General features: G+C 39.8%; 3 protein-coding genes across 8 annotated transcripts in view; 1 reads left to right on the forward strand and 2 right to left on the reverse strand.

Annotated features, from left to right (window-relative positions):
• LOC116707692 (serine-rich adhesin for platelets) overlaps positions 1–3,301 on the reverse strand; it is a 149,925-nt gene extending 146,624 nt beyond the window's left edge. For all 4 annotated transcript variants that reach the window (XM_032545136.1, XM_032545138.1, XM_032545137.1 and 1 more), the window contains exons 1-4: positions 3,171–3,301; positions 2,578–2,687; positions 2,082–2,177; positions 1,535–1,600 (exon numbers count right to left, since the gene is read on the reverse strand). In XM_032545136.1, the coding sequence (XP_032401027.1) occupies positions 1,535–1,600; positions 2,082–2,177; positions 2,578–2,687; positions 3,171–3,192 (294 nt within the window). In that variant the 5' untranslated portion in view covers positions 3,193–3,301. The remainder of the gene's footprint in view (positions 1–1,534; positions 1,601–2,081; positions 2,178–2,577; positions 2,688–3,170) is intronic.
• Positions 3,302–5,219: 1,918 nt separating this feature from the next.
• On the forward strand, positions 5,220–11,808 carry tp53i13 (tumor protein p53 inducible protein 13). The gene is made up of 9 exons (XM_032545144.1): positions 5,220–5,711; positions 5,828–5,905; positions 6,160–6,195; positions 6,493–6,551; positions 7,609–7,687; positions 9,668–9,796; positions 9,891–10,082; positions 10,210–11,104; positions 11,181–11,808. Exons 1-9 carry the CDS (start codon positions 5,595–5,597, stop codon positions 11,285–11,287), a joined length of 1,692 nt encoding a protein of 563 aa, XP_032401035.1. The 5' UTR covers positions 5,220–5,594; the 3' UTR covers positions 11,288–11,808.
• Positions 11,809–12,181: 373 nt separating this feature from the next.
• git1 (G protein-coupled receptor kinase interacting ArfGAP 1) overlaps positions 12,182–15,402 on the reverse strand; it is a 29,362-nt gene continuing 26,141 nt past the window's right edge. For all 3 annotated transcript variants that reach the window (XM_032545140.1, XM_032545139.1, XM_032545141.1), the window contains one exon: positions 12,182–15,379. In XM_032545140.1, coding sequence (XP_032401031.1) covers positions 15,164–15,379 — 216 coding nt within the window. In that variant the 3' untranslated portion in view covers positions 12,182–15,163. The remainder of the gene's footprint in view (positions 15,380–15,402) is intronic.

Raw genomic sequence — 15,402 nt, forward strand, 5'->3', positions numbered from 1 at the left:
TGCATAATGAAGCATAAATAAGTGGGCAAACTCTCACTGGAATCAGTGCTGTTGGAATTTAGCCTAAGGTACTGACAGGTACGTTGGAAAAAAACATGTAGTTATGACATGTCAGAGTGAAGCAGGAATTACAAGGAAGAGGTTTTCTTTTCTTTCAAGAATGACGAATCATGTGGCAAATGCTGACTTTCTCCTATTTTGTTCACACGAGACATTTAAACTATTTGTTGCCCCAGTTGTGGCTAGGATCTTGTTAAGGAGAGACAAGTGGACTTTCATCTCATTAAACACGCTGAACTAGATGTTCTGCACATGTAATCTGGGTCTTTGAGCCAGAATTAAACAAGCACTTTACAGAATGTCTTGCAGAAACATATTTTATATTCTCCAAATGATTCTGAATGAAATACTCCACCATAAAGCTCATAAACTTCAATTAGTGTGGAACTCAATCAGCGGTTAGCCCAAGAGGTGGATGTTTGATGTGAAGTTGCATTTCAAAGTACATACATTCTTTGATGAAAGGTATGAATTGATTTGTACAGGAGTTACAGGGAATTACTCTGCTCTCCATTGGGAACATTAAAGCAAAACTGCACTTTTGAACCAGTGAGTCATGGTAATGAGCTGGAAAACTATCCTCAGAAAGTCTAACAAGCTGAGGAAGTTTGGCCAACTGTCAGTATTTTCACTTTGAGCTGTTTAACAGCAGTGAAGCATCGGGATAGATTTGTTGTGGTGCGGGTTTCTGTGGGCCCGAGGGATAAAGTATGAATCAGTGTCATGTCAGGGTCTGTTTAAAGGTATTAGATATGTCAAAAATATAACCAATCTGATGGCAAAACAGATAGCTTTACGACATGATGTCTTGCTGAATGCAGGTACAAATTATTATTGCAAATTACAAAAATGTAGAGTGTCCTTTAGGGCTGCACAGTCTGGTAGATAGCACACAAAAAGGCATTAATCTGTGGATTTTCAAGACAATTGGAGTTGAGAACTGTTCCAAATACCTGCCGGTTTTGACCCACAAACTTAAAGTGTCGTCCAACAAGTTGAGGAAGAAGAGAAGATTCATTTTTTAGCATCTCGGAGTCCAAGCATACATCGAAATTAACAAAAAAATGGCTTTACCAGAAGAAAGTTGAAGTTTTGGAATGAACCAGCTGAGCCCAGAACTCAATCCAACAGGAAGTCTGTGGAGTCACTTTCAGAGGGCCGCTGTTAAGAGACGTCCTTACTGGAGTGGGTAAACAATGTTGAGTCAAAAAGTACTAAAACATCCAGGTGTGTGCCCTCCTATGGCAGTCACTATATTTACATTTTAAGCAAATAAATATTTTATTATTTTAGGTTGCATATTACAGCTATGTACAAATGTTCGGTTGTGTGTGAGGTCAGTTACAAACGTTACTTGTCTTTTTTGGTGTTGTTGACATATCAGTTTTTATTGGTCATCAAAAATGTTGCTCATATTCTTTTAATGTAAGCAGCAACCAAATGCTTGACCAGCATAAACCAGTGCACAACTTACCTCACTATCACTGTCTGAGGAACTACTGGAGGAGGAAGAAGAAGACGATGAAGAAGAGGAGGAGTCCTGTTGAGAAAGGTACAAGGAAGTTATTTCATTTCATGTTTTAAAATAAAAAATATATTTAGAGTCAGTAAACACTCTGGAATGAGGATAAGCCACAGATGGGTGGAGGAGTGTAAGGGTGTAGCTGGCGATAGAAGGGAGGAGCTCTACAAACACTCTGCTATACACACAAAGGAAAGTTACACACATAACTATGCTATGATCCAATCTGTCAGTTGTAATACACTGAACAAAAAATTTTCCATCAGCTGCCTATCTCCCACAAATGGTTGCACGGCTACATGGAGCTAACACAACACTTCCCCTTCTCTCTCAATAAATTATTCACAGTTTCAGTCGAAGCCACAGCCTAAGGTGACCACAGCAGTAATTTTCACGATTTCATCATATTACACACAAGCAAAATAAGTAAGCATCAATCTCTGCATAGTCTGTCTCGATTTCCCTTGTGATGCTTTACTGAGATTCATCAAACACCTACCTTCTTTTTCTTCTTCTTTTTTAGCTTCTTTTTCTTCTTCGCTTTTTTGCCAATACCCTCATCTTCACTGTCTTGAGAGCTGTCCAAGGAGTACATCTGCAAAAATACAAAAAATTGTTTCCCATAAAACCAAAAATTCTGAGAATTCAGATAAAGTGATTATTTAACAAGTCAAATAGTAACACCCAGCAACTCTTAATTTGAATAAATTATTTTGTGTTTTGTGTTATTAAATAGAATGTTTGAATCCACCCTCTTCCTGTCACATGTTAATATGCCCTTGAGCAAGGGATTTAACCCCAAGTTGCCCATTGATCTGCATTTCAATGAGCATTTGTGAGTGCAAATGGGTGGATGTGGCTCTAGTGTAAAGCGCTTCTGTGGTCAAAATGACTGGAAAAGCGCTGTATATGATCAGTCCATTTACCATTTGAATTAAAATAATTAATAGACATTTAGTGCTTTACTAAAAGGTGGTTGTGTCCTTCCCATTTACCAGTTCATCATCATTTTCTGTCAGCTGTCCAGCCTGACCCTCACTTTGCTGCTTCCCGCTTAGGTCTGCATCTTCTGTCGCCTGCAGATCTCCCGCTGGAACGGCTCCACCTGGTCGATAGCAAGAAAGATGCACGCTCACTCGTTTTCTGTTAACTGACTGCAAAACATCAGTTAAAGTCAAGTAGGTGGCATGTATCTATGGACATAAAGAGGATTGGTGTTTTCAAAGCAATACTTTTTCCCTCACTGTTTGAATTACAGCAAATGAAAGACTTGCATGGATGCACTTTCCTACAATTTGACTTCCTGTAAATTCACAACTAGGTCAGACAGAATAAAGTTATTCAAGCCAAGTTAGAAATGTTGTCATATAAATCCTTAACCTCAACCTAATGGGTTATTTATCAGTTATACGTAGATATAGAGAACTGCAACACTCAGTAAAAGATTATAATAAAAAAAAAAGCAAAACATCTTTGTACGGTTCATGACCGTTCATCACAACGGTCATGAACAGGACTTTATAAAGCAACTGAAGTCAGGAAAAAAACTGATCGCCACGTTTGTCAACTAAAAGCATGGCTTGCAAACCTTTGGAGAGGGAAGAATTCATCTTTGTTCAGGCTTCTCCTCCTTCCAGGAGGACCAGGTCTCCTCTGTCAGACACACCTGTGAGAAAAGGTGTGCCTGTATTAAAAGCTTGTGGGTGGGGAGCTGAAGTAGGCGTAAACTACAGCGGAAATACGAAAAAACTCGTTTCAAATTAAAGCCCTCTTAAAAAGGACACAGAATTTTCATAGAAGGTAAACTCTACCAGGCAGAATCAAGTGACTTTCATAGAAATAACTGCTTTATTTGATTAAATTACTCACATTTTCAATACATTTCGCACATTATTTTGTTTGTTTAGGTTGTATTTTGAAAGGAAAATTATTTTTTACCTGTGTCATAAGGAGCTTACTTTGTCGGTTGTGTGAGCAGGTAATACCGGTTCCATTACAGGCCGAGGGTTGTCAACAGTGTGTGTCGAACGCTTTAAAAAGTATTGCAAAAGTTCTTACGACTTTATTTATTGTTTCATAAACAGGATCCCAAAGTACCAATCTGTTTTGCATATAAAAAAGATGTTTTACAACATATAAAGTAAGGCAATAGACATGTTTCACAATGTTACAATTCCACGTAACGCTATACGATTTTACATTGTTATTTTCTCGACAGTAACATGTACAAATGTCCCTTTAAAACATACAATTCCTTTCCAGAGGATGAACGGCCAACAGGGGGGCACTTTTTTTTACGCCTACGGCTTCCGTAGACTGAATATGTAAAGCTACAATAAAGCGCAATACCGGAAATGTAGTGTTTAACCAACTAAACCAATTAAGGGTGTTTTTTTTATATTAATGAATAAAAAGTAATTAATTTGGTCAAATCAGTCATTGTCACATCTACATATTTTGGCAAATATTGAAAAATAAAATACTCAGTAACATTTTTTATATCTTAGATGTCATGATAAAATAAAACAATGAAGGTTTCATGTTTATTTATTTAATGTCTTATGGTTAAAACACATTGTACTTTTTTTTCCTCTTTGGTTTTGGTATAGGTGGTAAATATAATTGGAATTTTATTTCTTTAGGTATATATAATATTTGTCTAACAAATTGTGTTTTAGTTAGTTTTGGATTTTCTAATTATTGTTCTTGTTTGCATGCCTGTTTTGTTAGGCACATTCCTAATGTAGCATTTTTATTCTATCAAAGATAGAGAAGTATTTTGTTATGTTTTCATTTCTGGTCTCAAAAACTACAGACCAAGATATGAGCTCTCAGCCAGGCTCTCAGTGACTAAATACCTCAAGATGAGGAAGAAACCTAGACTTGGGGCTAACTTTAAATAAGCACATAGTCTATCACTATATCAGCTTTGTAACACCTTAAAAAATCAGAAGTATTAATGACGTCTGAACCAGTCTGTAAAAAAACAAAACAAAACAAAAAAACATATCAGTCAGCTAGCTGAAGCTCAGTCAATATGCTGCTAATTAGAAGTGACCACATCACACCACAATCATTGAATCCCTGCTCTGGCACACTGTTTGAAAAAGGAGTGATTTTATGTTTTGTTTAAAAAAAAAAAATCACTAAACCCAGCAGAGCCATCATAACAACATGTAGTTACTCAGTGTTTTTCCAGGACAAGGAATACATGTAGGAAGATAATAGTTGAACCTGTTGTCTCTAAACCTCCTTAGTTCAAAATTTATACTCTTGTCTCCATCATTCCTACAAAGATACAAGATTATGTTATTAGTTTATCTTTTAATCCATACTGGCTGTATCTTTTCAATATTATATGATCATCTTTTAATGTAACTTTTACCCCAATATAGTTAATTTGATTTAGTATTGCTCATACTTTCCTGTAAAATGCTTTAATTGCCTTGTTTATGAGTTTTGCTTTATAAACTGACTAATCTTGCCTTTTGTTTTTGTCACGTTTGTAAAACAGTTTTCTATTTCACTATATGAAAAGCGCCAATAAACTGGGCTAAAAAAACATTCTTATTCCACTCGTCTAAAGCTTTTGTGGATAGGCGAATAACGCTTTTACTTTGAAATGCAGACGGAAATGGCAGCTTTCAGCGACCTTGCTATCTTAACTGTAATATGTTGCCCGTGTGAACTGCTTATGGAAGTGTTTACACTTGCCTGTTAAGCGCTTTTGTGTATATTATTTACTTTGTCTCTTGTTAATGTTGCTCTGGAAAGGAAACACAACTGACAAGATTTCAGACAAGCTAAGACTCAATAGACACACCTTTTGTTCAACCGACCTTAATACGTCTAACAGACGCCTTTTGTTATGGATCTCTGTTTAGTGTTTTGGGAATAACGAAAGGTCGAAGGTTGTTTTTGCCAACTGTCTCTTGTTAGAGCACTACGGGGAAGCTATGGGGAAGCTAAATGCGGGGTTTATACCAACTTGAATGATTGACTGGACCTCACCATGCCGAGCCAAGCAGGCTCCCTGCCGCTGGCAGCGACTCTGCTGGCGGCGCTGTGGCTCGCCTTGGGTCGGTGCAGTGCTTCCGAGTCTCTGGGACGAGGATGTGACAACGGAAAGGTAACGCTGTGTTATTATAGCTGTATCACCGATTCAGTGTTTGTTTGTTGCTCTGCAGGAGTTATATTCAGTCATTGAAGCCCTGTAACTACATTTACTTTCTGCGTGTGTTTCAGCTGTATTTGGACAGAGACCTGCCTACAGATGCTGTTTATTGGGGGTGTTCAGTCCGTTCCCGGCCAGAGTCTACTCAGGTAACCATGGATACAATAGACATCCCTGACTTCATCTACATGATTCGTTATCTCTTTGACCCAGTGAGGTAGGGTGTGTTAGACAACAAATTTCAGGAAGTGAAAACAACTGCTCACACTACATCATCCCCTAAATCTACATACTTCACATATAGACACGTTTCAGACCGAAGTGCTGAGCATTTGTCAGCTTTGATGTTGCTCAGGTTGCTCTATCAGCAGTTTAATGGGGTCATTCTTATTCCTATCTACAGAGACTTCCAAGTATTGACACCGTGTGTGACCCCGAGGTGAGGAAACACTTTACCAAACACTTTCCTTTTGCTGTCTTTATTGAATTGTTATCCTTTTTTTAATGTGAACATCCCCTGGCTTAATCTGAAACAGTAACAACGGAGGCATACAGGGGGAAAGTTAAAGTGTGAGGCAAACATTAAGCATCCACTTAGCTACAGAAGCTGGTTTAAGCCTCCCTTTTCAGTAAATTAAACTAAAAACTGTTACCAGCAGACATCTTTGGATTTTTCTCACACTAATCATAAAGTTTTTAAAAAGCTAATATGTTTTGATTTTCGCTTACATCATAGCCAGCAAGGCAAATATGCATGGATTACCTGATCTCCTACAACCACTCCATTCCCAACAGGTAGGTGTTCACTACTTTACTAAAGTATTAACTTTTTTTCCATGCTACATTAACAAATTTTGATGCATTTTATTTGATTTACAAAGTAGCACATAATGGTGAATTGGAAGGAATTTCACACATAGTTAAAAAATATATTTTCCTAATAAATATATGAAAAGTGTGGCCTGCGTTTGCACTCAACTCTGTTTAGTTGGAAACTTGAAATCAACATATTAGGTGGAAGACTTGATGGGCATTACAAATATTAGTCAGAGAAGGCACAAATCTAGCACTTTATAGAGGATTAGCTGGGGGAAAAAAGTTAGAAGAAATCCACAGTAAATATGCTGTAGAAGATGCTTCAGTCAGATAAGACTAAAATTGAACATTTCGGCCTATAAATGTGGTCGAAACCTGATGATGCATTTCACCCTGAACAAACCATCAATTATTTCTTCAACTGGGACAAGAAAGCTGCTCAGAATTCACTGGGAAATGGATGCAGCTAAATACAGGATGATCCTTGAGAAAACCCTGTAAGAGACGTAAAAGACTCTCAATAAGCCGAAGCATACAGATTAGCAACAATGGAGTTGTTTAGATGAAAGCATGTTCATGTGATAAAATGGCACAGCCAAAGTCTGGACCCAAATTGAATGGATAATCTTAGGCAAGACTTGAAAATTGATGCTCTCCATCCAATTTAACCTGAATTTGAGCTTTCTTTCTTTTTTTTAAAGGAAGAATAACAAAAGCTGCCAGTCTATAGATGTGCAAATGGCAATTCTGCTAAGGTCTGATTTAGTGGAGCTGTATAAAAATGCATGCCACATTTTAAGATTTTATGAGAAGAAAAGAAATTGAAAACCATGTACCATTCCTCTTTCATTGCACACTAATTCACTTCTTTTTAGTCATCTGTCACATAAAATCTTAAAAATATCAGAACGTTGTGGTTGTAGTGTGACAAAATGAGTAATAACTCAATTTATGCAAACATCTAGGAAATGCAGTACTGTTGTAAAAAAACATATATGCAAGAAATAAAATGAATGTAATCTCTTTTTCTTTTTAGTGGGGCATTCAGGCCAGTAATGGCAGAGAGTGGAGAGTACTTGTATTGTCCTCCTCAGCGGTGGCTAAATAATTTGCATGTAAGTGTCAAAATCCAACAGTTTTAAATTCAGCTTTTGTCTGTTGCTCATCCCTCTCCTCACAGGAACGTACTGCCAAGTGGTTTGACTCCAGTTCCATAAAAAAAAAACTCTAAACCAAGATCTGCATTCAATTTTAGCTTTCTGTCATACATGTATATTTAGATGTAAACAGAGTGGCGGTGGCAATATTTTAGCATAAAATATTGTGATATTTTATGCTAAATGTATTGGAACCACAAATTTGCAGGATGTACTTTGAAGGATTTGCCAAAAAAATTCAATGTTTGGAATAAAAGCAGAAAAAAACATATGTTTATTAATATATGTAAATGACTTTTGTCATTTACACCTCAGCAATGATCACCTCAAAATGTAATGTGAAATAGAAAATAATACCATAGTGATCTCTTTCTAGTATCGGTCGTAATCCAGGCTTTGATATCACAGGAGTGGAAACATGATTTAACACATCCAGATCTTAAGGTACAACCTGCACCTTCAGACCCTTTGGGACTTTGTCCCAAGAGAACTGGAAATGGGATTCAGCCAGTGTGCTGTTGCTATGATAATTAAGATCCAAGTATTACCTTCTACCCAGCTGCACTCTGTTTACGGCTTCTTGTTAAATCCTTGAAAACCACGGATTTAAGAAGTAGGAATGCGATATTTACAAACCACTTCAGGTAACAGGAAAGAAGTAACGTAAAATCATTGGCCTGTGCTGTGAAGTAAATTCAGCTCTTCCAGGAGGTTTTTGTATTCTATGACTCAACAGTTGTCACTGTAATCATACGAATTAGCATACTAGCAGGTCAGGCTGTTTTTTCCCCAACTCTCAGCGCCATTATTATTAAAAGGTGCTCATGGTACAAGTGGAATGTCTTCCAAATCCACATATTTCTTGCAACAGGCAACAAAGTTAAGATTAAAAAAAAAATTTGAAATTTAGTCACATGAAACAACCTGTTTCTGAGTGATTCATTGACAGTAAATATAGAACTCTTCAAATTGCAAAAGTGCGCTGTGAACAAAGTACTTGAGCAATTTACCTTTTAACTGTTTCAGATCACTTAAATGTTTCAGACCTAAACTAACTTCAATGTCACATACACATAACCCACATGAATAGAAAATCTATTTTTAAAAATCTACCTGTAATTGACCACATTTTTGGAAAGCAGAGTTCAGTCAGACACATAATCAAGAAATCCCATGAAAGAGAACTTCTCTGACAACATGTAGACTAAAATACATCCTAAATCAAAACGTCATCTGAAGAATATTTTAAAAAATCAAAGATCTAAAGAACAAGAACAGATTAGACTCAAGGTCATTGACATTATCAGTTTGGAAAGGAATACAAAGGCATTTTTAAAGCCTTTGAACAACAGCCTGCAGAACAACAGAGGTACAGACCTACCCTTTAAAGCACAGAGGTCAAACTCCAGTCCACCAGGGCCAGAGAAACGTTTGGATTTTGACTGTCCGCATACTGCAGCACCATAGATGGTACGCTCCTGTGATTTCAAAGACACTGAGCAACTTGGAAATTATCCCGGCAAATTCACGATCACCTGCTGAAATGGATAGATAAAGCATAACAGTAACTTTCACCAATCTGAAGATTTTAGTTTTCCAACAAACTCATACTTACTGTTTCCATGTAGCCTCAAGGTTGGTTGTGATTTTTTCCACTAATAAATAAAATGATGAAATAAAATCTGCTTTTTGTACTTACTCAGGTAATTGTTACATTTTAAAATTTGTGTGATGATTTGAAACCTTAAGTGTGACTAGTGTGATGGCTTTCATACAATCTGGGATCACATTTTCTTTTTAACCTCAGAGGTCAGAGCAGCTGACCTGCAGGTACTTTTAGACAAATCATCTCTGAAGTCTTACAGAGATGTTTTGCTTTTCTAATTTAGGTTACAAAAGGGTTTCACCATTTGGTCTGACGTCTTTTTTTTTTCCCAGCATGGTGCCACTGTTTTGCTCTACCATCCCTGTGTGGAGCTCGGTGAGCGTCGCCTCCTTTCTGTATTGGCTCGCTCCTGTCTGCCAGGTTACATCATCACTCCACACCCACAACTCAGCAGAGACATGGTAAACCACTGTTTCTTTCCCTTCAGTTTAGAACTGGAGTTAATGTTCTAATAATCTGAAGGATGGTTTGTAATGGGATGTTTGTCATCCTTAGCCAATAGCCTTGGTTTCCTGGGGTCGCACGTTGGAGCTGACCACCGTGGCCTCTTCAGAGGTCTGTGATTGGCTGCAGGCAACACAAGCCACCAGAGGTAAAGTTGACAAGAGAACTCAAACCAGGAAGTACAACCTCCTGTTGACCAGGTCAGCAGGCCTGCAGCATTTGGGGCCATCAGCAGAAAATAAGGTTAGAAGAACTGGTGAAATACATTGATTTTCTGTTGATTTACATGTGGCATCATAAGTAAAATGATCAAAAATAGGAACTTTAGTGTTTGGTACAACACTAAGTAATTATTATTTTAAATCCATAGGTTTCTGTGAGGCAATGCTGTGAGCAGACCATTTCTTCTTTGCTGAGAGGAATCATTGGGGCAGCACCTGGTATAAAGAAGGATTCCTTAAGACAAATTAAAGAGGGAAGGAAAAATAGGGAAATTCGAGCTACAATTGCAGAGAAGAAAGCTGATAAAATGACAAATGACTCCAGTCAGATCAACAAAAAAATTCCCCTAAGAACAGTCGATGTCCAGAATCACAGCAGCTCGCTTGGACCAGAATCAGACTCACATCCAGGACAAACGCGTCCCCTGGATCCTTCTTTCCAGACTTCTGAGTCCGAGACCCTGAAGCAACATCAGACTTTTACATCATCGCTCACCCCTCATCTGGTGTTACACAACTCTGGGAGTCTGCTTCAGACCGATCCATCTCAACATGAAGGTACAGACCCTGTCAGAGACGGCATAAAGGAGAGAAACACTGGTGAGAGCCTCATGGTACAGGGCAGGACGAAGGATGAAGAAGTGGTTGATGTCAAAGAAAGGGAGGCCGAGCATAATCAACAGCCCACCGTCAAGCCCCTTCCCACAAAGTCCAGTTCAGCTTTGAAGTCCCAGTCGGAGCATCGGCAGCAGAAATCCCAGTTGGAAACCAAGCAATCAAACAACAACGAGTGTTCTGACTGCAAAGCAGGCGAACACTGCGACTGCACTAAACCGTCCGCAGCGGCGAGCCGGGGCACCGTGGTGAACGTCAGACTGCAGAGGACCCCCAGGACGGATGAAGCAGTCTGGGCCGCAGCGGCGCTGGGCTTCCTGCTGGTTCTTCTCACGTTGTCTATTCTTCACACCCGCCTGTACCGCCACTGGCGGACCACACCCAGCCTGTACTGGCGCGACCCGTATCAGGACTACGACAGCGTGGCGGGTAGGTAGGACCGCACGGGGATCTGATCTCCGTGTTGCTGGGAACGAGTGCTCACTGTGTTGTGCTTGTGTTCTAGATGTGATACGCAGGAGGCTGAGAATTGCAAAGAAGAGGCCAAAAAGAGGCCGAAGGAAGGAGTGCGTTCTCCTGCCGAGCTCCTCTAGCTCTGATGAAAATCCATAGTACGAGGCTGGGCTTCAACTAAATAAAAAAAAAATAATAATGCAAACTTCATTCAGATGAAGTGAAGAATGTGCCTAGCCAAGCAGAAGATGCTTTAAATTGGACTTGTCTCCTATTTCTTCCTGGTTCTACGGTGTAGGTGCTGTGGGCCAAAGACTTGATCCTGAATAGATCTCTGATATTAAACTTGGTCAACGGCATCATTGTTTTTGATGATTGGGCAGTAAATCATTTAAACATAATTTTTAGGAACTTTAAAAAAAAAAAAGTGTGGCCAGTGGGAGTTTTTTTCTACATGTAGTTTAATTACTTATTTGACCTGTAAAGCTTTGAAAAGTATGTTGCTGTTATAAGCAACACTTTTGTAGTGTGTTTTAATGTTTACAGCTATTTTGTTCTATATAGGATGTGGTAAAATGTATTTCACCTACATGTGAATGGGTACGCTGGTTGTGTTAATAGCCATAGAATGTCCTTGCAAATATTAAAGATTCCAAAGTCTTTTGTACAATGCCTCGCAATGGTCTTCACTCCCCTGGAGCTTTTTCAAATTGTGTTGCCTTAAGAAACAAAGCTTGGTTAGTTTATTGGGATGTTTTGGGATTACACCAAACCAAAGTAGCACATAAACATGTTTTGGAAGGAATGAGACATGGTTATTAACATTTTTCTGCAAAGGAAATTAAGAGAAGTGGGGCAAGTATTTATACTCAGAAATTTTTAATCACAAGGATGTGTCTTTGTGAGCTTTGCTCATTCTTCTTTCCAAAGTTACTCATTGGCTGTCAGACTGGATAGAGATAATCTGTGAATAGAACTTACGTCTTGCCATAGATTTTTAATTGGGCTGGGAAACTACAATTTCACTTATAAAGAACATTCACACATTAGGAATGGCAATTAAATTGTTTTATTACAAATGTACAGCTTATGAGTTTCCATTATGATTGACCTTTTCTCTCCACAAGTCACCGTTTTCTCTACTTTATACAGTTAATGCCTTCTGTCAACACAAAGCTCTCCCATCTCTGAATTCATGGTGCAATTTAAAGAAAAGTCAAGGATGAAAACAGTGCAGACCACAGCACACGACCGTGTTTAAGAACAAAAACCTGCAGCTGTAATGTCTCCTGTGCATGGATTGGTCCAACTGATAACCTGTGGGTGTCTCTAAAATTAGAAATCAACACCCCAAAATCTGAACAAAATGTAGCGTATAAAGTTAAGTGACATGAGCGAAAGGAAGCATTTAACATTCAAACTAGAGGCACCCTAAGCAGTGTCTACCAAATGTAGGAAGGACCGGGCCACGTGCATTTTAGACCCGTCCTGCTGAGATGACTGTAGTGTTCGGCCAAAGTGCGCTTCAGACAAAACTAATCCTGCCAAGACCTTTGGGAGAGTGCAGTACGTAGATCCAACTTCAACCAACTGGTGTTTGAAAATAGTGCAACTCACACTGAGGTCAGCCTGCGTTTCCTCCTTCTCTTTTTGTGGATTCTAGCTGGATTATTAATATCTCCAGTCTGATCACACAGGAGGGTAACCAAACGGCACTTCAAATGTTGGGTCGAGCTGACTGAAGATTTGGAGAGCAGACGTCGCAGTCCGAAGCCCTTTAGGCCAACAAATAGACATAAATATCGCACAAACATAACCCTAACATGGAGCTTAATAGAAAATAGCATGAAAATATATGTTTATTTTTATATTTATATATATATATATATGGCTCTAGTCTAAAACATGGGCACTGATGATTGAAGGTGCACGTTTTTCTTCTGGCCCCCACTTCTGTTTGTCAGTAAAATCATAAATCACTAAAACAGTTATTCGAACAGGAGATGATGAAGACGATGTGCAAAGGCATTCGAACTCCAACCGCAGATGGATAAAAGAGTCACATGGATGAGATTCAACTTTCCTCAACAGTGTTCAGTCATGTGAGGCTGAAGGACAATCAGCCAAACGAGGGACAAATAAAGCAAAGCGTGAATGAGGCGGGTAAAGCAGTGCAGCTAAACACGATGTTCTGCTGAATGTTAGCAGTTTGAGACAAAATAGATGCACAGCTGTTTGATCACATCCTTAAACTACAAGAAAGTCTTAGAAAGGATCTCATCAGCATCCGTCCTTACAGAAACAAGCATATTTGTTCGGCACAATACAATGAGCTAGAACCGCTGGGTAGGGAAAGTGCACTCATATATACATATATATATATATATATATATATATATATATATATATATATATAAACAAACAAAACATTTGTTCCCATTGCTGTTTCCTGTTGGCAGAGTTCAGAAACACAGACAACATCTGTGGCCCAGATCGGCAGGCCGTCTGAGCTGGAAAACAGCTCGTCTGCCTGATTGTGCTTGCCAGACAGTCCTGCAAGTGAAAAATAACACATGGCGAACCAAATCAAGTACTCTCCATAAACTGAGGACGTTAAACAAGAATATTTTCTATGATCCAGGTGGCCAGATCCAGGGTTTTCTGCATGTCTACTAAAATCTGAATTGTGTTTTGTTTTCTAGCATTCATGCAGGTAAATGGCTGCCAGGCTCTTCCTTGTAAACAAACCAAGCTAAATGTTTTTTTTTGTTGTTGTTGTTTATTATTATCCCGCTTGGCACTGCGAATGATTCTGAGATGATTCCACTGGCTGTGTATAAATGAGGCAGAGTATTTTTTCAGGAGAAATCAAGCACAAAAAAAGATAGATGAGGATCCTGGTCTGTCTACAATGCGGCAAAGGGGCTTCCGCTCTGACAGAAAATGAAACACACTCTCCTTTGGCAACTGTTTCAACCCCTTGGCCACAAGACAACATGAGAGGAAAAAAGAAGAGTGCTTAGAAATGCTGGGGAATCTGTTCTCAGGTTCTTGTTGATCTCTGAGTGTGCACACATACTCATCTCCCAGCGAGAGGGGAAAGTACTCCCAGCTGTCTCCCTGTTATGTCTGAATTCATTTTAGCACAGTAAAATAAACTTACAGAAACAGTTAAATCAAAACAACAGTCAGTAAAATTGTCAATACAAAAAAACATGATAAACAATAAATCATAATTATTCCAGTGTAAGTGTTTAAGTCAGTAAAAAAGGGGTGGGGCGAAAGTCCTTAGAGGTGCAAATCGATCTGAATAGCGGGTTCAGAAAGAAACAAAAAAATGAAATGAAAACATGCCGGATCATGCTGTGGACCACCAACAACAAGACAGCGATGGGTTGGAAGAAAAACTCAAGGCCCTCCAGTAGAAAAGCTGGAGAGTTTGAGGGCCTTGGTGGAGGTGTGTCCTCCCCTGCACGGCTCGCTCGTGCTGCCTGGGACATCAGTGGGAGCAGAGAGGGTCCACACTTCAGGTTGGACAGACAGACAGGGAGAAAGGGAAGAAAGAGAGGAAAGGGAAAAGGAGTTGAGGAATGTCCCGCCTTCCCCCAGGAGGCTGTGCCGCTTCTCTCTCAGTGGCAGAAGTTCTTCCCAAGGCGACGAGGCGCACAAAATGGGACGGACAACGTTGGACCAAAATAAATAAAGCAATAATGTTTAAGAATCCAGTTCGCTGTACATCTCCCAACATCAGGTTTCATGTTTTCCACACAGTTTCAGCAGTTTATTAAAAGCTTCTCATTCCAACTCCAGATCAGACCCTTCTACCTGTCCTTCCCCTACCTTCACTTCCATGCTTTTGCTGTTTGTTCAGAGCAATCTCTGCTTCCTCGTGCATCTTCCAAGCTTTTCTTCTCTTCCTCCATCGCTTCCTCCATCCGCAGTCTAATCGTGTTGTCCCTCATCCTCCTTTCCCCTGAAGGCCCCTCCCCCATGCATCGGCCTCTTGCCTCTCTCCCCATCTCTGTGTTGGTTCGGTCACTGCTTCTTCTCGCGTGTTGTGATGGTGACCAGTTGCTTGGCAGCCTTCGCGATGTCGTAGGCGCACTGGATGACCTGCTGGGTGAGCAGCTGGTAGTCCACCGCCGGGGCCCCGGGCTCCGAGGGCGCCGCCTTGCGACACTCCACCTGCAGCCGCGAGGCGCTGGAAGCCAGCAGGCGCAGGGAGCAGTGGACCGCATCGAGGGCTGGCCGCTGCAGGGAGACGCCAATTAAGG

Source organism: Xiphophorus hellerii, chromosome 18, assembly GCF_003331165.1.
Source record: "Xiphophorus hellerii strain 12219 chromosome 18, Xiphophorus_hellerii-4.1, whole genome shotgun sequence".
NCBI lineage: Eukaryota > Metazoa > Chordata > Actinopteri > Cyprinodontiformes > Poeciliidae > Xiphophorus > Xiphophorus hellerii.

Bases quoted from the DNA above. Each gene is read 5' to 3' on its own strand.
- tp53i13 (XM_032545144.1), top strand. From the start codon at position 5,595: ATGCCGAGCCAAGCAGGCTCCCTGCCGCTGGCAGCGACTCTGCTGGCG. The intron at 9,797-9,890 runs GTAAACCACTGT...TGTCATCCTTAG, and splicing joins CACAACTCAGCAGAGACATG to CCAATAGCCTTGGTTTCCTG. The intron at 11,105-11,180 runs GTAGGTAGGACC...CTTGTGTTCTAG, and splicing joins GGACTACGACAGCGTGGCGG to ATGTGATACGCAGGAGGCTG.